This window comes from Natrix helvetica (genome assembly GCF_964273705.1).
Source record: "Natrix helvetica genome assembly, chromosome: 4".
In the NCBI taxonomy this organism is placed as follows: Eukaryota; Metazoa; Chordata; class Lepidosauria; order Squamata; family Natricidae; genus Natrix; species Natrix helvetica.
The window spans coordinates 144451116-144474214 of record NC_138550.1 but is presented as its reverse complement, the minus strand read 5'-3'; the positions used below and the strand labels follow the sequence as shown (position 1 = coordinate 144474214).

At 42.2% G+C, this 23099-nt stretch overlaps 1 protein-coding gene across 1 annotated transcript in view; it reads right to left on the bottom strand.

Moving 5' to 3' along the window:
* The window catches only part of LAPTM4B (lysosomal protein transmembrane 4 beta), a 48435-nt gene that overhangs the window by 9306 nt on the left and 16030 nt on the right, over positions 1–23099 (bottom strand). Inside the window, exons 2-5 of the mRNA XM_081952170.1 lie at positions 19679–19790; positions 15455–15528; positions 13142–13264; positions 7096–7194 (exon numbers count right to left, since the gene is read on the bottom strand). Coding sequence (XP_081808296.1) covers positions 7096–7194; positions 13142–13264; positions 15455–15528; positions 19679–19790 — 408 coding nt within the window. The remainder of the gene's footprint in view (positions 1–7095; positions 7195–13141; positions 13265–15454; positions 15529–19678; positions 19791–23099) is intronic.

Genomic DNA, 23099 nt, shown 5'->3' with positions numbered 1-23099 from the left:
ATTTAAAGTAGTTACTGTATTTTTAGGGTGTAAGACGTACCTTTTCCCACCTAAAAGAGCATAGAAATTTTGGTGCGTCTTAGACACCAAATACAGCCATTTTTGGCCTCCTGAATCCCTGCTCCCACCTCCCATTTTTGTAAAAAATGGGCCGCTTTTTGCAAAAACAGGGGCATTTTTGCCTTCCCCCACCACCCAGAAGGACTCTGCAGGCTTCAGCAGGGCTGGGGAAAGGGAAAAATGCCCCCGTTTTAGTGAAAAACGGGAGCGTTTTTGCCTTCCCATAACTCTGCTGCAGCTTGCAGAGTGCTCCTGGGGGCCGGAGAGGACAAAAAACTTTTTTTTCTTACTTACCTCTTCGAAATCTTGGTGCGTCTTATACACCGGTGCGTCTTATAGTTCGAAAAATACGGTAAATTTATGGAAAAAAATATATTTAAAATGACAAATTCGAAATAGAGATAGGCTAAGCCTCGAACGTTGGGAGATAAAATGGCAAAACGACTGTTTAAATCACCAGTCACCAACTGGCATTTTTTATATTGCACTAAATCGGGGGTTCTCAAACTACAGCCCCCGGGCTGGATACTTGCAATGAACATTTGTGTTGCTGCAGAGAGTCCTTTTGTATAGATTGGAATTCTGACTTGGGGGTCTGCTTCAGCCTCCTGGTGCCGGACTTTGGGCGAAGGCTGGAGGGAAGCGCTGCTGGTAGTGAAGAGCCAGAGGGCCTTGTTCCAGTGGGACTGCATCATGGCCTGGAACTGGCTGACCATCTCAGCTCTCTGAGCGTTCAGGAATCAGTACCTGGCCTTGCACTCCTACAGGTCTTCCCTCTGCTTGGAAAGCCTATGCTCGTAGTCCTCAGTGAGGTGCTTCTGCTGAGCCTCCTTCTTGGTCAGATCCAATTTGAACTGAGCCAGCGGTTTAACTTTAACTTTAACTTTTATTTGATTTCTAGACCGCCCCTCTCCCAGAAGAGACTTGGGGCGGAGTACAGTCATATTAAAAACAGTAAATATACATAATATAAATATAAAATAAATATAGATGTGGCAGGAGGAGGTAGCAATAGTTTACTGTACAATAGTTAAAGTTAGATCTAAAATTTTAAGAAATTTAAAAATACATTAAAAAACACCCCTAAAAACTATCCCAGGGTAAAATATTTGCCAGGAGGTATAAATGGGACTATAAATGGGCCAGGCCAGCTAATTGGAACAGGTGAGTCTTAAGTTTTTGTCGGAAGGAGGGGAGGTCGGTAGTAGTTCTGATATCAGGGGGGAGGTCATTCCAGAGGGTTGGGCCCATCACAGAGAAGGCTCTACTCCTAGGCGCCGCCCGTTGGCATTGCTTGGTGGACAGCATCCGGAGGAGTCCCTCCCTGTGAGAGCGAATTGGTCGCAGGGATGTATGCCAACTCTTTCTCATGGTGGCTGCTTAGCTCCAACAACTGCTTCCTGTAGGGAGCCTAAGGAGCCCACGTGGGGAGGAGAGGAGTAGCTGGGAGGGGAAGGGTGAGTAGAGGCCAGAGAGGTACCCCTCGATATGAGTGACATGAAGTTGGCCACGCCCATCCTGCCAGTCATTAGGCAGATCCTATTAGTGGTCCGCAGGATTTAAACTTATGAATTTAGTGGTCCCTAAGGTCCAAGAGTTTGGGGACCCCTGGTTTAAATCATTGTAGACAAGTTCCTTTGCTCACAGTAAAAAAAAAAACCTGTAGTCTTCTCTTCGAAAATTCATCTGGGTATTATCGTTCATATTCTACATGCATATCAAGGCTTCAAATATTTCCTTGTCAGGATTAATCTCATCATAAATTTGCTTGCAAGGCTAGATTAATGAGATGTGGTGATATAAGCCAGAGCTAAGGGAATATACAGACACTTTAAAAAGTTATAAAAATGTGCACGGTCATATCACTCCAAATCTACATCTTTCTTTCTTTTTCTTTGAAAGCCAGGTCACAAGTGTTTATTATTAAAAAAAAAAACACCATCAGTTTGCCCACAACTGACACCTGGTAGAACCATCTGTTAACACATGTATCTGAGAATATGATTAACTAAATCCAGCAAGCTGGCAAGACCAATTGCCTTGGAGATTTGCGCACAGAAACACTATTTACATAAACACTGAAATGAAAATTCTTTCTGTCCACCTCTTTCCTGCAGATTTGTCCTTAAAAAACTTTCAGGCTGCTGAAAGATCTTCACGTTGTCATGAACTGATTTTATACTGCACACTTTTCCTATCCAGCAGTAGAGATGGTCAGATTAATTTTTTGAGATTCTACCTCTAAAGATGGCTGGTCTAGCATAATAACGAAAGGCTCTTTTAGAATTATGAAATCCTTGTTTCAAATCTCACTTCTTCTATTTACTCACCCAACAGCCTTGATTGGCTGTTCTCAATCAGCCAGTCTCCCACGCTGACTTTTTTTGTAGTAGAGGAGCACAATATTTTTGGGACTAAGAGCCACATTTGGATTTTAAATACATTCTAGGAACCAGTGACGGATTAAGGCTCACTGGTGCCCTAAACACTGACAAATCTTGGTACCCCCCTCCTTTATACATACTGTACAAATCTTCATTTGTTTTGTTTTCTTTCTCAACTTTGTGGTGCCCCCTTGGTGCCCTAAGCACATGCTTAGTCTGCTTAATGGTTAATACACCACTGCTAGGAACCACCTGCACTCCAAAATAGTGTATGAAACCAGGGCAGCAAGTAAATTTGATTTCATTTTTTAAATATTTCAGGTTAACCTAAAGTAAATATAGCTACCCCAATTACAATTTCCAAGCATTTCCTCTTCTGGCACTTTAAAAACAATTCAATAGTAATTTTTGGAGGTTTCAGGGTGCTATATTCAAAGTTTTGGGTTGCTGTGTATCATCTGGGTTAGGGTAAAACACCCAGAATACCCTAGTAGGAATGTCTGAAATATCCTACATTAAAAGGATATTTAGGAGGTGTGTGTGTGTGTGTGTATCAGAGGACAGAAAGCATATGAACCTGAGAGTTGCTAAAGCTCACTGATTTCGCTGAACTTCAGCTACTGTCTCAAAACTGTAGATCTCAGAAATCCATCATAGCAGGTGTCCAAAATGTCTGTCTGCCTTACGCAGAGTTTATTTGGCTTTTTATACAGTTTCAACAAGCAAAGCAAGAGCATAGGTAGCAACAGCATCTTATTGGTTTATTCTCCTTGTCAATCTCTAAGACCATCCCAGCCAGGGTTGAATCTCGCGTAACTCCCTGGTAGTGCCTGGTTCCACTAATTAGGTGAGCTCATAGATGTTGAGGTAATCGGTTACTAAGATATGGCAGTTTGCTGCGCATGTCTGTACATAATCTTTGTATAACCTCTACAAAAACATTAACAAAAACAAGATCTAAATCAAAGCAAAGAAATATATAAACTCATGTAACTGTTTGCTGCCATTTAGCCGTTGTCTTCTTTTTTATTTTTTGACAGCTGAGATCTTTTTGGGATGCCTTTAAGACAATCTTGTCTCCTGACAATTGCTTGGATAAGTCCCTGCAATTTTCTTGGCAACATTTCAGAAATGGTTTGCCATTATTGCTTCCTTGGTAGAACTGAGAGAGGGTAAGTGGTGCAAGGTTCCCCAGCTGACTTCATGATCAAAGCGGGATTGCAATTCACAATCTCTCAGTTTCTAACCTAGTACTTTTAGCTACTCTGTTTCCCCAAAAATAAAACCTCTGCGGATAATAAGCCCAATCGGGCCTTTGAGTGCATGTGCTAAAATAAGCCCTCCCCCGAAAATAAGCCCTCCTCGAAAATATTGCAACACAGCAGCAGCCATGAGGTGACCATGCTCGCTGCCTCCTGCACCTCAAAAATAATAAGACCTATCCAAAAATAAGGCCAAGCGCTTATTTCGGGGGTCAAAAGAAAATAAGACTTTGTCTTATTTTCGGAGAAACATGGTAGAATACCTGGCTCTCCAGTTGAGACTTGGCAGACCTAATCTGAATAATCCCATTTAACAATAACCCTTAGAACTTTTAAAAACATAATTAAGTATGCTTTCCTTGTTCTTACATTCCATTCTATTAACCGAACATTCTATAAACAAAGCCCAGGAGTCAATTTAAAAGGTTAGAGGATTTATTTATAGCTTTCTTCCTTTTCTACAACAGAAATGGTTTTCTATCTTTCTAACATTTTGCCTTTGCAAATGTTACTATTACAGTAATCTCTTAAACATGATATATATTGTATTAATCAGCATATACTAGCTCAACGGAGTCATCCATTTTTGGTTTAAGCAAATGCAATCTGGGGGGAAGTTTTTAAAACTGCTGGGGAAAAAAAAAGTAAGGCTGGCCAAACATAAAAGAACTCCATGTACAGGAAACCACAAAACAGGGCTGCACGCCTTGCCAAAGATTAATAAGTTCCAGCGATTAGTTTTACAAAGCTTTAAAGGGCTTCTAACACAGCGCAAGGCTTCAATAAATGCCCTAAATGATGATAAAAATTTTAAAATATATTTAATATCAGAAAGTAAAGATTCCCTTGTCTCCATGACTCACAAAAGATATAGGAGTTCATTTCATCTTAATTGAAAACAAACTATCTATCAAAACTTAATTCAAAATTACTTTTCAAGATACTGTATTGATGACCAAGAAATCAGCTGATGGCAGACAACTGACTGATACTGAAGCAAATGAAAGTTGGAACAAACCAGTGGTGGGTTCCTAATGGTTTGGACTGGTTCGGCCGAACCAGTAATGGTTTGGCAACCTAGGTCGTTGGAACCAGGCCTGCCAAACCCTTGAACCAGTTCTCTGGGTGGCGCCATAGGCACCGCCATCTTGTTTTTCAGTTCTGTGCATGTGCAGAGCAATTTTAATTGCACTGTGCATGCGCACATTGCATGCATCAAGGGTGCACAGTGCGCACATGAGCGAACCGCCAGCAGTGCCTGCCGGAACCCACCCCTGGAACAAACCACTAAAATAGAAGGGAAGTGACTTTAAGAGTAATTCTGATGAGAATAAGAGTTGAGATTTATAGCAATAATGTTTAGACTCATATACCGCCCCATAGTACCGTATTTTTTGGAGTATAAGACACACCGGAGTATAAGACGCACCAAGGTTTTGAAGAGGCAATTTAAAAAAAATAGATAGGTAGATAGAGGGATAGACAGGGAGAGAAAGAGAGAGAAATACAGTAGGTAGGTAGGGAGTGAGAGAGTAATTAAGTAGGTAGGTACGTAGATAAAGGGATAGAGAGAGAGAGAAATACAGTATGTAGGTAGGGAGAGAGAGAGAGAGAGTAGGTAGGTAGGTAGGTAGAGGGATAGATAGATAGAGAGAGAGAGAGAGAGAGAGAGAGAGAGAGAGAGAAATACAGTAGATAGGTAGAGAGAGAGAAAGTACTTAGGTAGGTAGGTAGGTAGATAAAGGGATAGAGAGAGAGAAATACAGTAGGTAGGGAGGGAGAGAGAGAGTGTGTGTGTAAGTAGGTATGTAGAGGGATAGAGAGAGAGAGAGAGAAATACAGTAGATGGGTAGGGAGAGAGAAAGAGTAGGTAGGTAGATAGATGTTTCCAGGTGTATTTATCCATGTGCTGGAGAAAGAAATCGCTGATAATCTGCAGAACCTAACACTTTGTTTCTGCTGGCACAGCACTTGATAAATGTAATTCTCATCAATCAGTTAAAGAGCTTTCCAAAGGGGAAAAAAAAGTTTTTGCCTTCTGCAAACCTGCCAAAAACGGGCCCTCCCCCTCCCCCCAAAAAGGCATGAATAGCCTTGGGGGGGGGGGCTTGCAGAGTGCTCCTGGGGGTGGGGTGGGGGGCAAAAACAAGCAAAAAACGGTTTGTTTTTTGCGAAAACGGGCCTGTTTTTTGTCAAAAAAATGCATGCATAGTCTTATGGAGGCTTATAGAGTGCTGCTGGGGGCTGGGGGGGGGCAAAAATGGCCCGTTATGTGCTCATTTCTGCCCTCCCCAGCCCCCAGGAGCTCTCTGAAAGCCTCTATAAGGAATGCACGGCCATTTTGGTGAAGGGGCAGGCGGGGCTTCGGGAGGAAAAAAATGCTATATTCGGTGTATGACTCACCCAGATTTTCAGCTTCTTTTTTGAGGAAAAAAGGTGCATCTTATACTCCGAAAAATACGGTACTTTACAGTACCCTCTGAGCAGTTTACAATGTCAGTGTATTGTCCCCTACAATATGGGTCCTCATTTTACCAACCTCGGAAGGATGGAAAAATGAATCAACCTTATAGTCCCTAAATACCAAATCAGCCAACAGCGTATTGCAAAGAAATCTAAACCTTCTGTATCAGAAGAAGGATCATACTCAGATACATAAGAAATTTTCATTCTTAATAACTTGCATCCAAGAAAAGAGAAATCACAATGGGCTATACATTTATTGCACTAATCATTTTGTCATGAGAACCAAGCACAAAAAACAAAAACAAACTGGAGAAAAGTGTTAAAAGTTTTCAAATATCTGCAAATTACAGTTATACATTGCGCTCTGTCCGACAGATTCTAGAGCAAAATTTAGAGGCACAAAGTAGCTAATTCGTTTCCTGACAAACTCCTTACTACCTTTGCTTTCAAGGAAAGCATTTTGATGCTGTTCACCATTATTTTTATTTTATAATTCTGTTAATTAGACGTTTATAAGATTGCCATTGGCTGGCATTTCACTGTGCCGCACCTCATCTTCCAATTTTCCCTTCATAATTAGAAGAATCTTTAATAGTCAAAAAACAAATCAGATGAGACAGGAAGACAAAGGGGCACCAAGGAAGATTCTGTGGGCGTATTGGCACATGTTGGCAACAGAGTCCCTGTGCTTGTCCATACTCAACCAAGAGGACTGGTTTAAAAGTTGTTTCCCTTTTGCTCTTGCCCACTTTGATTTATGGTGGGCACCTAAATGTAGGCATCATGAAGCTTACCAGATTCACTTGATAGTAAACTGGGTAGCAGATAATTTTAATAAACAAGCAAGCAAACAATAAGCCTTTTTCTCGTTCATATTGTTTCCAGTTTATATTGTTCAGGGGGGTAAAATATGTTATGCTTACCTTGAAAGCCAATGTGATACTTAAACAAAGGAGAAGAATCACAATTAAGCAGATGGAATTCATTGACATAATCTCTTCCTTGTAGGGGAAATTTGCAGGCTGAAAATTAGAAAGAAATTGTTAGCAATCTCATCAAACTTTCTGCTTTCTTTTTAAAATAATTTTACAACACAAACTTCGTTTAACATGGTTGTATCCTGTGAAACTGAGGGATATTTTACAACTTCAGAGTCATCCTACCAGAACAAGTTTTTTGATATGTGTCTGCCTTAAAGTCAATTTTGAATCCTGGTGTTCGCTATCCCTGGAGTTTTTTGGGAAATAGGTTGCCATTGCTAGAAAGAAAGTGATGGGCCCAAAATCACCCAGCAGGCTTCATGCTGATGGCAAAACAAGAACTCACAGTTTGCCAGTTTCCTGCCCAATGCCTTAACCACTACACCAAGCTGATTTTAAAGTTCTTTCTTACTACTCATCAATTTCACAGAGCTTGAAGTGGATTTTATAAAATTACATTCCGAGGGACTCCCAATCTCCAGTCTCCAACATGATACAGGCAGTCTTCAAGTTACAAACATAATGTGGCCTGTGAAACAAGTCGGTAACATTATCAATCAGATTTTTTGGCCTTTTTTTGCAGTGGTTTATTAAATGAATGCTGTAGTCATAAAGTGACCACTCAGATCATTAAATGAATGTCGTGGTCATTAAGCAAACCCATGGTTTGCTATGGGTCGGTTTCACAGAAAACTGGGTGTAAATGCTGGTTTTCATTAAAATCATTGTAATACATTGTAATAACCAATTTCATTGTATTTATTTTGTACAACGACAATAAAGACTATACTATAATACACAATCATGCTGCCAATGGCTATAAATGTAGCTTGGTTACCAAGCACATGAAGTGTGGTCATAAAACTGAGGGGCCAACCATTAGACCATAGAATCTGGGTCGTAAGTACCCCAGGTAGGTCTGTCATAATTTTGAACAGTCACTAAGTGACAGTCCATAAATCGAGGTCTACCTGTAATCTGTTAAAACAAGGAGAAAAGATTAGGGAGACAAGGAGATTTAGCAGTCAGTATACAAAGGAGGAAAATAAGTTTTCAGAACCATAAACTTAATTTGGAAACATAATTCAACTTTCTCAAATAAAAATATTGACACACACTAGGAATAATCATCTCCACAGTCCTATAAGGACCATATTTACATAATTATATGAATGGATAGGAAGACAAGAAAAGATGGTGCCTATGGAACTGACATTTGCATAGAACTTTGGGCATCTTGTATACATAACATTCAATTTGCAGCAAAACTAAACATCAAACTCCAGCAGAGTTTCTGGATGCTACAAAGTTCTTTTCCCTGTGTTGAATTAACTATGAGTCATAGACTGGATTCACACATTGTATAAATTACACCAAATTGTAATTTGTTTGGTTTTGACTTAATCTGTTGCATAAATCTAGGCAGCTGTGATATATTCCCTCAGCTGTGGCTAGAATTCAGCAATTAGGATATTGGGCAGGAATTTACCTCTCCACCCAGCTAAGACCATGTTGCGATTGTCGCTTTCTCAAAACCTAACTTGCCCCCAAAGATTGTTTTGACAATAAAATAAAGAAGCAGAGAGAACCATGCATCCTACTCCCAATTCCTTCTACAAGTTATGCAGTGAAAGTATAAAACTCATATATAATCTTCATTTTCATCACACAATTGGAAAAGGCTATTAAGAGCATTAAGTCCCACCACTTTCCCTATGAAACAGTCTAAATTAAAGAATTTCTGACACATTCTTGAACATGCCTTCACATCTTTGTGTTATTGGCCTTACTATCAAAGTGCTCTTATTGTTCCTAATATTCATTCCAAGCCAGTTTTAACTTAAAATCCTTTTTTGCATCCTGAGTCTGATGTAAGGTTATCCATTATGAAGAGGGTGCTCTTGTCTACAGGTTGTCCTCAACTTACAACTGCAATGTTCAAAGTTATGAGCTACTTCAAAAAGGGGGCTAACAACCAGAAGTGGCATTCAGCCAGTTTGGACTGTGAGTGAACTGGTAGCGCTGACAATCAGTTGGCCCCACCCACCCACCCCTGCCCTATCCTGTCATTTATTTCCTGCTTTCTAACTTATCTCAATCGCGCATCACAGCTGATTTCCCTCCCCTCACTGTTCTACTTACCGTTGCTGACTTGGAAGGTAAGCAACTGAGTTTCTAAATGCTCCATTTTCAATGGTGCAAGCACTTTAGCCATGTACACGCGAAGCAAGTGCTCACCGAACCGATTGTTTAAACCGGCAGCATCCCACCACTGCTTACGACCCAGATCTGAGGTTCCAAGGGTTGAATCCCCCTGTGGTCATGTGACTGCACTTCCGGTATTCAGCAACATGGCTGCATTTGTGGCCGTTTTCGGTGTTCTCCAGTCATGTGACCACATTTGGTTTTGCTGAAAATTGGTGCTTCCATTTTTTGGCAAAACCGCTGCGCTTACTTAACAACTGTGGTGTTTGTCTACACAATGGCCACATTTGCTTAACTGCCACAAAAAAAGTCATAGAATTGGTCTGGTCACAAATCATTTTACAACCATTAATATTATGACCATAATGGACAGTTTCCTTCATAGTTATAACCAGAGAACTACCTGTGTGACATCTTAACCACCCCATCTGAATCTTCATGTGATGTCCAGACCTGGACACAATGGTCTCGACCACAATAGCAATAGCACTTAGACTTATATATCACTTCACAGTGCTTCACAACCCTTACTAAGCGGTCTACAGAGTCAGCATTTTGCCCCCAACAATCTGGGTCCTCATTTTACTGACTTCAGAAGATTGGGAGCTGAGTCAACCATGAGCCTGGTGAGATTCGAACTGCCAAATTGCAGGTAGCCAGCAGTCTGCAGAACTAGCCTGCAGTACTGCATTCCAACCACTGCACCACCACGGCTCAAAGAAGCAACTCTTCATTGAATGTATCTGTTTTTGTAACTTTACAATGCACTCAACAGTGATCTTTTATGTTAGCATTTTAAATTACAGAATTCCAGAGGGAGAAAGGGAGTTCTTTTTCATTTCCAAAGATTGCAGCAATAAATTATTTGATGTTTTTTTGCCAGATCCATTTAAACACAAATATTTCTGCACGCCTTTCTTTTTTGCCAAGTGCCAGCAAGACATTTTCCTCATTTGGAATTTCACTGAAGTGCACCAACTGTTTAATCCCACCAGATGAAGTATAACAGATTGAAGATAAACACTGTACAATCATGTTTTCACTTCTCTATTTAAAGAGGAACTACTCGAGTGCCAAACTAATATTTTCATCACTCTTCACTTTGTTGGGAATTCATGCCTGGTTTTTGAATGATGGTAGTTTGGTCTCTCTTCTCATACAAAGCATTTCCCAATTCAAATAATGTTCAGCATATGTCAGACAAAGTCACTCAAATTTGCTCACTATGGGATACAGGGCTTGCTGTAGGTCCAGGGGAGATGGCTAGGGGTGGGGGTCTTGTCTGCTTATCTGGGAATGGTTTGAATCTGTTGAGCTGAGGAAGTGGACTTCCATCACTGAAAATTTTTAGGAAGAGACTGGACAACCATTTGCCTGAAATAGTATATGGTGTCCTGCTTGAGCAGGGGATTGGATTAGAAGACAACAAAAGTCCCTTCTAACTCTGTTATTCTGGAATAGCTTGTTTCCTGGAGTTGTAGGTGCAAAAATAGATTGGATAACTCTTTGATTGGGATGGTATAAGGTCTCCTGCTTTGAACAGTGGGTTAGACTAGAAGTTCCTTCTAGCCTTATGATTCTATGATCACTAAGCTTCCTGAGAGCATGAAGCAAACTTCTTTCCCCGGCAAAAACCCTTTTGTTAATATACTGTGAATTCTGCTCATTCACATCCAGTGAAGCCTTTCAAGGGGAGGATTTACAGTCACAGACCTTATCTGGCTTGGAGAGCTGCCAGACCAATATCTGCAAAAAAACCTGGCAAGGAGTCTCGGAGAGTCACGAACCAATTAAGCGAACTAATTGTCTCCTGCAAACTCCCCTCCCCTTTCTCTCCTCTTTTATTTCCTCTGGGAGGGGCCACTCACCATCCACCTGTGGCCTTACTCCCAAGTCGACCCCTGTTCTTTAGCTATTCCCTTTGTCTGGCAACTCTGTGCATGCGCACACTGGGAACAGGCTCCAGTTGTTTGTCTGCCTCACTGATGTTTGACTCTGAAGACAGCTGGTAACTGGCATACGGCTCTGGCTCCCTCTCTGCCTCCAACACAGAGTCCTCATCAGAGCCTTCTCCAGACTCCAGGACTGTCCCATGTTCCTCCCCAACCTCCTCACTATCCAAATCTGCTGCCAGCTCCACCTGGCTGCTGGCGGGCCACAACAATCACTGCATTTTGCATTAGCTGAAGCTTTCAAATACTTTTCCAAAACAATTCCCACATAGAGTACATTATAGTAATCCAATCAGGAGGTGATTAGGGTATGAATGATTCTGAGCCTAGCCTTCCAATCTAAGAATGGGTATAATTCAGTGGTGGGTTGTTGGCGGTACGCCCCTGTACGGGCATACCGGGGCCTGCTGGGAGCAGCAGGCACCGTTTCGGTACAATGCTTTGGAGGGCCCACCCATGTTCCTGAGCTGTATTTGACCCAACCGGGCCATTTGCGCATGCGCACGCAGTGTACAGCACCCGAGTGACGCTCCGCCGAGCAGCTGGAGCATCACGGGCAATGGGTGTATATGCGTGTGCAGCACATGTGCATGTGGTGGACACCCAGCCCCGTCGCAGTGTACTGCTTGCGACGGGATCTGGAACCCACCACTGGTGCAATTGACATGAAAGCTGTACAAAAGTCCTCCTAGTCACAACTGCCACTTGCTCTTAGAGCAGGAGCCACAAATCTAGAAGGAGCCCCAAATTGCACACTGGGTTTGTTTGGAGCTGAGAACGGGATCTCTCTCCACCTATCGCCACCAATTGGAGGTGGAGAGAGATCCTGTTCTCAACATTGGAGAAGGGAGGTGAAATGTGATGGATTGTGCCTATGAAGAAAAATGCACATTATACCTCTACTCTCCAAATTGAACTAGTTGCCTGTTTGCTTCAGACAGAAGGAAAAGACCGGAATCTAAGATTAGCATACCACTAAACTCTTCCAGGCTGCTTACAGAGTTAGAGCTATTCCCTCCTTAAAAAAAAAAACTTGCCCTAAGAAGAAATCTTGGAGCAAAAGAGAAATTGAAAGATGAAAGCATTGCAATATTAAAACTATCTGCAATAAATTCTGTGCCCCTCTGAATGGGACACATTTTCCAGTCCAACATTATACTTTTGAGAGTTGTCTCCTCTCCCGTTAATCCTGTCTGTCCCCCGCCCCCTCGCAAGATATAATTTAGAACATTTCCCGTGCCTGGAAAAGATGGGGCTTTAATATAAAGTGGGAGGGGGGAATTCTTCCTTCGTCCTGGGTTAAATAGCACTCTGGCACTGCATATTTTCTTTGGGCATAATGTTCCTCTTATTATTTCCTGGAGCAGTGGAAGCTGATTTAGCATTCCTGACATTCTGATCCAAACATTTTCACACATGCGAAATAGGTTGGCAATTACTACAACAGCAAAAGGAGGGATTAGAGGTACAGATGTCAATGTTTTTGATACTCTTGTCACTTCTAATGCTGATCTGCATTTGCTGTATCCATAAAGCCATCTCCCCCCACATTAGTGTCAGTTTCAGCTAACACCCCCCCCCCCCCAACGTTTGCTCTCAAATTATAGGAAGAAATAAATGCTGCCTTTGCTCTCTATAAAATTTTTTTAGGGTACTCTAGGTTCTGGAAATATCCGACAGATTATAAATATATAAAGATGATAAATATTCTTATAATCTTATGTTTAGCCTGCATGAGTGGCCAGGTGAATCTTATTCTCATCGTCTGTGAATGAAGTCTACAACAATCATTGACATAAACAGTTTGAACATTGAATAAGAAAGTCTTTTACCAGTTGCTGCAGATAATCCCGAACGGTGTTTGGATAAACCAGTATGCTGATAGCAACTAAAGTATTGAGTGCAAAATCAAAGATTTGGTAACAGAAGAAAGGGATGATCCAGGCCGCATGTTGCTAGACATAAACAAATAAAAAGAGAGGAGAGAATGCTGTAGTTGCTTATGGAATTTTAATGCAATTTTTAATCATTTTTTTCTGAACAGGTCAAAGGGGTCCATACATAAAAAGAGTTAGATTATAAAGCATTGGAGCTCTTTCAATCAAATCAATAGGCAGGAATTTTTTAAAAGGCTTTTTATTCAAGGACCAGCACGTTTCATCCAAACCAACATATATATTTAATTAGGTTTAAGTTAGTCATAAAATATAAATTAATCTTGAACTACAGATGTTCTTTCTCTTCAGAAAAAATACATTAAATGAACATCTCTTTATTTATCTTCTTTACAGAACATAATCACGAGTGTAAATATTACTATTCATAAGGGCACAGTGTTAAGTAAAGTGCTATGGTAAAGCAAGTAAACTTTATGAATAATTTACATGTATTCACGACTTCATATATAAACGATTATCCTTAAAATCAAGATTTCCTGAAAAGTCTATGGAGATTCTCAATCATCCTGGTCATTGTTGTCTCAAAAGTGCTTTTTCAACAAGTAACTAGGCTTTCTTGTTTTTCCCCCCCTTGGAGACGTTTCACTTCTCATCCAGGAAGCTTCTTCAGTTCTGACTGAGTGGTGGAGAATGGAAGGATTTTCAACCACACAACATGCATGCACGCTTGAAACCCGAGAATACTAAGGCAGAAGCTTGTGCACTCCAAGGACAAAACACCCAGACACCAACTGTGGTACAACGCACTGAGACATGTGCAGATTTGTACATTGGAGAAGCAAAACAACCACTTCACAAACGCATGGCACATCATAGGAGAACTAACCTATCAGGGCAAGATTCAACAGTCTATCTACATTTGAAAGACAAAGGCCATGTTTTGAAGACAGCAAAGTCAACATTCTGGACAGACAGGACCACTGGTATGAAAGAGAGGTTAAAGAGGCTACTTACCTTAAAATTGAACAGCCCTCTCTTAATAGAAGGAGGGATATGATATGACCTAACTCCTGTTTCAGCACAGGCCTTTCAACAGTTCCAAGAAGGTTCCATGATCCACACCCATTTGCACTATCCAAGGGACCCTGAAGGCACAGATAAACTTCCTAGTGGTCTCAACGGTTTTCAGAGAGAGAGAGCTAATGACCAGATGATTGCAAGGAATATATATCCTTCCATTTGCCACCATTCAGTCAGAACTGAAAGAGCTTCTTGGATGAGAAGTGAAAAGGTCTTCAAGGAAAAAAGTCCAGTTGCCTTTTGAAAAAGCACCTTTGGGACATCTTCCTGAAAAGTTTTTCAAAGCAATTTACTGGTCCTGAGAAAAGTTCACAATGCTTATACTTGTTATTCTAGGAAGACTTTCCCAAGTAGGTGCTCTTTATATTGGGTTATAATTCTTAGAATTCCCAGCTATCGGGGCCACCGAAGACATAATTAAACATAACTGGAGGGCACTAGATTGGGGAATCCATCCTCCCCTATAATTAATCTAGGCTAACTTCTTTATATATTTCTAAATGTAGCCTCATGCTGTTGTGTACGCATCTCCTAGATCCGTGATGGTGAACCTATGGCATGCGTGCTACAGGTGGCGCGTGGAGCCCTGTGGGCAGCTGAGCCGTCGCCCAGCTCAGCTCCACCACATATGTGCGTGCGCCTCCTGCCGGCCAGCTGATTTTCAGGTCTTGGCTGTGCATGTGGGAGACACGTGTAAATGCGTGGGAGGGCAGGGGGGGTCATGCACACATCTGCGGGAACGGGTGAGCGTGCGTGGTGGTGGAGGTGCAGCCTGCCTCCCCATGCCCTGTTTTTTGGTTTCAGGAGGCTTCAGGGAGGCCTGCTAGCCCAAAGTGGGTGCCAGAGGGAGGGGTCGTGCACACATGCGTAGGGGGACCTGGTGCATTGCATTGTGGGTGGGTGCACACGTGCGATTTCAGCACGCAAGAACAAAAAGGTTGGCCATCCCTGTCCTAAACAATGTGTAATATCTTTTCTCCTTATATTCTGCAAAATACATCGTTATTCCATCATGCTTTGGGCCTTACTGACTGTAGATAATCCTTCTTTAGGAATACCTGGCTTTCTTTGTGCTTTGTGGTTTGCTGCCCAAAGCCCCACGACTTATGGATCAGTTTCAAAGTAAGTTAATTAAAACAGAATACAATGCCAAACATTATGCCTCACCTTATACGCACCGTAGGTGGCCATCGCACAAATGAGAATCATGAGAAGAGAGACTGCCGTTGCAATGCACATATCTGAAATAAATCACGAATCAGTCACAGCTCTGTGGAAAGCCAGCATTTTTGTTTTATTACATCAAATGTATTCATTATTATTGGTCCCCAAGGAAAACATTCAGAGATTCAACCGAAACTGCTCCCTTAATAGCATTCCATGTTTTTAACAATACACAATGGTACCAGAGGCCACAGAAATCAAGCTGGCTTTTTCCTCCTAAACAAGCCTCTCCTTGTTTATGAAACACGAACTGGCCTGAGACAAAACTGGATTTCCTTGGTATTATTAGAATGTGTTTCCGGCCTAGTTTCTTCTTCTCCTTTGGCCCAGAAAGTATTTTTCTGGTGCAGGAGCATCCTCTGCTGGAGGACTTGACTTGCAGTGGTGTGTCCAAATGTTTTCAGACTAATGTTTGCAGAAGATAGTGATTTTGGACCAGACAGCTCTTTGGCCTGAGAAAAACATGCCTGAGCTAAACCCCACCCGCTTAACTCTGTATTCTTAGCTCCATCGAACTTATATCCCTGTCCACATTTATGAGTCAGAACAGGGACGGGTTGCTGCCAGCTTTACTGCTGGTTCGGTGGGTGTGCAATTTTGTGTGTGCATGCAATTTTGCGTGCGCACGCTCACTCCGCTCGCGCCCACGCCTGACGCACACTCCACGCACTTGCACAGTTGACCACAAGTAGGTCAGCGCATGTGCAAGACATTTTAAAAAGGGAAAAAAATAACTTTGTGCAATTAAAATAGTTCTGTTCATGCGCAGAACTGAAAAACAAGATGGGAACGCCAACGGAGCCTCCCAGGGAACCGGTTGGGGGGGGGGCATGGCAAGCCTGGATCGCTGTCGGTTCCGCTACCGGTTTGGCCAAAGCAGTCCGAACCGATAGGAACCCACCATTGGGTCAGAACTATCAGGCTATCTTCTGCACCTTCTGCATACTGAAGCTGCTTCATAATCATCATTATCATCATCATCACTAATTTATGCTCTTTTATATATTAAAAAGTTTACTTTCTTAATATAAAATACAAATAGAAATAAAGATAGTGGAAAAATTGGAAAGGAAAGGGAATAAAGGGAATAGAAAACATACAATATAGAATCATTGAGTTGGAAGTTGGAAGTTGGCAGTGATGTGCAGTCAGGGGAGGCAGGGGAGGCAGAGCGTCACCGTTCTCATCATGAAAAGAAAAAAAATGTAAAAGGGAAAAGGCGAGTGCTGAGGTGAGGCTTTAAAAAGTCTCTAAAAAAGCACCCTCTACTATGAGACAGCTAGTTGCTGCCTCACCGTGAAAGACTGCCTAACTGTTTAAAAAAGCCTCTAAAAAAGCGCCTTCTACTATGAGGCAGGAGAACTGCATGCCTCATCTAGTCTGACTTTTTAGGCATTTTATGATCGCTCGAGCAGAATTAAGCGAGGGTTAAAAGCCTAAAAAATCCCGAGGTAGGTGAGGCAGGCAGTTCTCCTGCCTCATAGTAGAGGGCGCTCGTTCTTCCTGTGACTCAACTCTTTCCTTTTTCTTCCCTTCTTGCTTGCCATACAGTGACAATAAAGGAGGAGAGCAGAGACGTACCTTCATCTCTTCATTGATTTCCCTTTTACAGCTTCCTGCTTCTTTTATTTTCTGGAGGTCTCACTTCTTTCTCCATTTCTGACATTTTTTATTTTATTTTATTTTTTTGTTTGGTGTGTGTGTGTGTCTGTGTGGCGCGCATGCGTGTCTGTATGTATGTATCTACTTTGGTGGAGATGAAATGGCTGCTGGTATTATTTGGGAAAAAGCTTTTGGGGGGAAAGGTTGTGGAGAGGAAGGGAGGGAGGACGGGGGTGGCTTTTAGCACTGATTTGTTTCCCTCTCTTTTCCCTCTCTCCCATTCTCTCCTTCCAGCTCTCTTTCATTTCTCTCTATCTAACTCTCTTTCTCCCCTTTTCTCTTTCATCTCTTTCTTGCGCGTGCAAGCAAAATACCCCAGGATCACGGTGGCGGGGACAGCAACTCCTTCTGCTGCGCTGCAGAGAAGAGCCACGCTGTGCAGGAGACTCCTCAGTGCTAACCTCAGGTCAGTGCGAGCTGCGGTCCCCTTCATGTTGGCTCAGGAAGGAGGGGAATGGGACAGCGTGTGCAGGAGACTCCTCACTAGCCTCAGGTCAGCGCGAGCCGTGGTCCCCTTCATGTTGGCTCAGGAAGGAGGGGAATGGGACAGCGTGTGCAGGAGACTCCTCACTAGCCTCAGGTCAGCGCGAGCCGTGGTCCCCTTCATGTTGGCTCAGGAAGGAGGGGAATGGGACCGCGGCTCGTGCTGACCTGAGGCTAGCGCTGAGGAGTCTCATGCACACGCTGCCCCATTCCCCTCCTTCCTGAGCCAACATGAAGGGGACTGTGGATCTCACTGACCTGAGGCTAGCACTGAGGAGTCTCCTGCACAGCATGGCTCTTCTCCGCAGCGCAGCGGAAGGAGTTACTGTCCCCGCAACCGTGATCCTGGGGTATTTTGCTTGCACGTGCAAGAAAGAGATGAAAGAGAAACCAGCTGTGTTTGTGTGTGTGGAGAGCAGAAGCTGGTGCCTGTCCTGGCCAGACGCAAGGCAACAAAATGCAAGGTGAGGTAAGACGGGTGGAAGAGCCCAAAATAACTAGCAATCTGAGCACCACTAGTCAGCTGGTGTTAGTTGAGTTTGCCCCATATGATGCATGCAAGCACCAAACAGAATGAATTAGCAACTGTGGCTGTCAGGACTGCCTTATGTCCAGGGCCGGATTTTCCTATAGGCTAACTAGGCCTCAAGATCAAGAGGGGCCTTTTATTTTTATTTATTATCCGTGCCACCTTTTTTATAAAGGTTAGTACCAATTACAACATGTTTCATTTAATATATTGATATATATCACAGTAATGATGTATTTTATTATCTCTCATGTAATTTACAAACTTAAAAGTGGGAGGTGAAAGGGCCCCATAAGTGGAATAGCCTAGGGCCTCTTTTCATCTAAATCCGGCCCTGCTTATGCCTATCATTTGCAGATTTCCCTGACATTGCATGCCATACGCTAAATAAATAAATAATAACCATCTTCATTGGTGCTGCAAAACTGCAGGACACCATTAGATGTCAGCCAAGTGTTAGATTGTTCTCTGTTTCTTTGCTGCCATCTACTAATCTTCTTCATGTTGGTTTTTTTTTTTTTTTTTTTTTTTGAGCCAGGACTTTTTCCAATTTTCCCGTGTAAAGTTGAGATTGTCTTTGCAACGTTTCGGCAGGATCACACCTGCCATCTTCAAGCTGTGAGCTTAAAATGGGAACGGAGCTGCCGTCTTTTTGTAAGTCTTGGTGGGAGGGGATGGGGTGGTGGCTTTGTTTCAGTAAGTGGAATGATTGGTTGTGTAGTTGTATCATGATTGGTAGATTGGTGCTGATTGGTGCAGGTTGTGTGTGCATTGTTGTTTTGTATTTTAACGGCTTGGGTGGTGGGTGGTGTTCGTTTGTTGGGTAGGGCTGGTTTCCAGATGTTTGGTAGGCGGGAGGTATCATCACGTTTGTTCATGCTGTGGGGGTGTTTCTCTGTTTCGATGGCTTCCATGATTATTCTCTTGTGGAGGTCATGGAATCATGGAAGCCATCGAAATAGAGAAACACCCCCACAGCATGAACAAACGTGATGATACCTCCCGCCTACCAAACATCTGGAAACCAGCCCTAGCCAACAAACGAACACCACCCACCACCCAAGCCGTTAAAATACAAAACAACAATGCACACACAACCTGCACCAATCAGCACCAATCTACCAATCATGATACAACCACACAACCAATCATTCCACTTACTGAAACAAAGCCACCACCCCATCCCCTCCCACCAAGACTTACAGAAAGACGGCAGCTCCGTTCCCATTTTAAGCCCACAGCTTGAAGATGGCAGGTGTGATCCTGCCGAAACGTTGCAAAGACAGTCTCAACCTTACACGAGAAAAGACCCGAATACAACAAAACCAGCATACCTACACCCGTGAAAATCTACGAAAACAAATATATATATATATATACACACACACACACAGCAATTTAATGCCAGCTGTGAAAGTGCTGCCCTGGCACAATATCAGGTCAGTTTAACAGGAGCCAGATTGTAAATTACTAATGAAATGATATATACTTACTGGCATCATCCATAAATTCAAACTCATTGCTTAATTCAGTACCCGCCAAGTGATACTGGCCAGGATCTGTCAAGGCGCTCAATATAATCAGCAGAACCACTGCATTGAGGATCTGGATAAGAAAAGGAAAAAAGACAAAGTGGGAGGAGAATCAGAAGGTCAGACTATCAATTCTGAAGTTGTGTTCTATGATGGAAATCACTAGAAGGGAGCATATTTTGTATTTTTTATTCCATAATGTATACTTAAAATCAGGTGATATTTTTGACATGCTTAATGACCACATATTTTCATTCTGCCAGATATAAAAATACAGGTGTCACTTTGAGGCAGAAAATCCAGAAGACATAAATGTGAACATCATGACCCTTCTTTAGAGATTTTATTTGAAAATGTGTGACCTTTTCAAATATGCAGAAGCATTCTAGGATGTTAGATGCATGATAATTCCATTTGGCAAGACAAATACGATCTAATTGGATTGATGTTACAGAGGATTTCTCATCTCTTTTTTTGGTCATTATTGGACCGGCCCAAGGGATAGCCTCAAGAAAAACTCTAAATAGCAGACAGTTAAAGCGAGACTCTAGAAAGAGTGCAGAGAAGAACAACAAAGATGATTAGGGGCCTGGAGACTAAAACATATGAAGAATGGTTGCAGGAACTGGGTATGTTTAGCTTAAGAGAAAGAAGGACTAGGGGAGACATGATAGCAGTGTTCCAATATCTCAGAGGTTGCCACAAAGAAGAGGGAGTCAAACTATTCTCCAAGGCACCTGAGGGTAGAACAAGAAGCAATGGGTGGAAACTAACCAAGGAGAGAAGCAACTTAGAAGTGAGGAGAAATTTCCTGACAGTTAGAACAATTAACCAGTGGAACAACTTGCCTCCAGAAGTTGTGAATGCCCCAACACTGGAAGTCTTTAAGAAGATGCTGGATAGCTATTTGTCTGAAACGGTATAGGGTTTCCTGCCTAGGCAGGGGGTTGGACTAGAAGACCTCCAAGGTCCCTTCTAACTCTACTACTGTATTGTATTGTAAAGCAAGTCTTAAGATTTTATGTTGTTTATAATTTAGGCTGACTTTTAATGATAACCAAGCTTTAATATAAGGGGTGGGTTGCTGCTGGCATTACTGCCGGTTTGGTGGGTGCGTAATTTTGTGTGTGTGCCAGACGCATGCTACGGGCATATGCGCAGTGCCCATAAATAGGTCTGTGTATGTGCAGAACATTTAAAAATGGGGTAAAAAAAACCATGGCGCACCAACCTGGGAATCAGTTTGGAGGTGTGGCAGGCATGGGTTGCTGCTGGTTCCGGCAGCCCAGGCCAGCAAACCATTACCGGTTCAGCCGAACCAGGCCGAACTGGTGGGAATCCACCTCTGTTTAATATATATTCCTGTGCCATATGCCAACTCTAAACAAATTGCACACATTGTGAGAAGCAATTGTTTTAATTTTCAGGTCAGGAGATAAATTCCAATTGATAAAGAATGCTAAGATTTGTAGGGTAATGGCTAAGAAAAATATCTACAATGAAAACAAATTGGATCAGGCACCTTATCAGGAAACAGATTAAAATTTGAAGAATGTCCATGCAGTAAATCTCTCTTGACCAGATACTTTGTATTTTGCAACTGAATGCAACACAACAGCACATTTCACTCACTTTCTTCTATTGCAGGGGTCCCCAAACTTGGCAATTTTAAGACTTGTGGACTTCAACTCAAGTTGAAGTCCACAAGTCTTAAAGTTGCCCAAGTTTGAAGACTTCTGTTCTATTGGCTTTTAAACTATATCATTGTCCAACATTCCCATTTTATTGAAATATACTTAAAATGTATTTATTTAAATCAATTTTAAATAAATTGCCCGCCCTCCGTGGTGAATTGGAAATTAAAACAAAAACAACAACAAAACAACATAATGAATGAAAAAGAAATAACAACTGATGAAAGGCCCAGATTCAGAACATAAAAAACCTTGTGCCTCTTCTAAATCACAAGGTGTAGTTTCAACTGTGCAGTTTTGCACATGGGTATAATGAAACATTTCCTGATTAGACCAGTGAATCCAAATTTCTCTTGGTTATTGGGAAAACAGAAATATGAAACAAAAGGAAGGCAACTGTCAAAGATATAGACTTCTAAATGAAATCAATACACTCTAGCAAAATTATTTATTTACTACCTCTTTGAATACAGTATGTTCTTGAGTTTCAGTTCAAGATCAGGGCTCACTTCAGAGAGGACACTTATTTTTCTTCCCCGCTTCTTCTCATTCTCCTAAGTTTTATAGAATATCCAGGGTAATGGGAAGCCATTCTCTTCAGGGATGGAGTGGAAACTGGATCTAGTTTAGCACCATCAGAGAAAATGTTCTATCACTGATGTTCTGAGTTTAGCCAGCAGCGGTGAGATTCATTTACCTTCCCTATCCGTTCGCAAATGTGAGTGCACATACCACGTCTGCACATGCGCACTGCCTTCTATGCATGCGCAGTGCTCACACATTACTTCGGGGCAGGTGGACGGAACCTCCCGCATCCGCCGAAACCGGTTCACCTGAACTGGAGAAAACCAGGTAAACCATCTTCAAAGCGCTCCATGGCACAGGACCTAGTTACTTGCGGGATCGCATCCTACCCCATACATCCCTGCGGCCAATTCGCTCTCACAGAGAGGGACTCCTCCGGGTGCCGTCCACTAAGCAATGCCAGCGGGCGGCACCCAGGAGTAGGGCCTTCTCTGTGATGGGCCCAGCCCTCTGGAATGACCTCCCCTCAGATATTAGGACCACCACCGACCTCCGCTCTTTCCGTACGAAACTCAAGACCCACCTGTTCCAACTAGCCGGCCTGGCTTAACTATAGTATTACCTTCTAATCCTCCTGGCAGTTATTTTAAACTATAGGGTAGTTTTTAATGTTGTATTATATTTTACCATTACTGGACTAATTTTACCATTATTGGATTGATTTTAATGAATTGGTTTTATGAGTCCTAATACCTCCTCTATATAAATGTAATATATAAATGTAATTGTATATACTTTATGCAATGTCTATGTAATTATATATGCTTTTAACTTCCGATTGTACACCGCCCCGAGTCCCTTTGGGGAGAGGGAGCGGTTTAGAAATGCAATAAATCTAATCTAATCTAATCTAATCTAATCTAATCTAATCTAATCTAAATACCACCTCTGCTAGCCAATGAATCTAGCCTCACCTTCCCAATGATTCTAGAGAATGATAAACAAAGGCTCTTATAATCTACATTCCCCCACCCAGCTCCAAGGACAGGGTATGGCTTCCCAGCCACAGTGGGAGCTAGGCAACAATAATTAGAATACTAAAAAGGGCACTCAAGCACAGGTCAAAAGTACATTTCACAGCATCTTTATCACATCACAGGTAT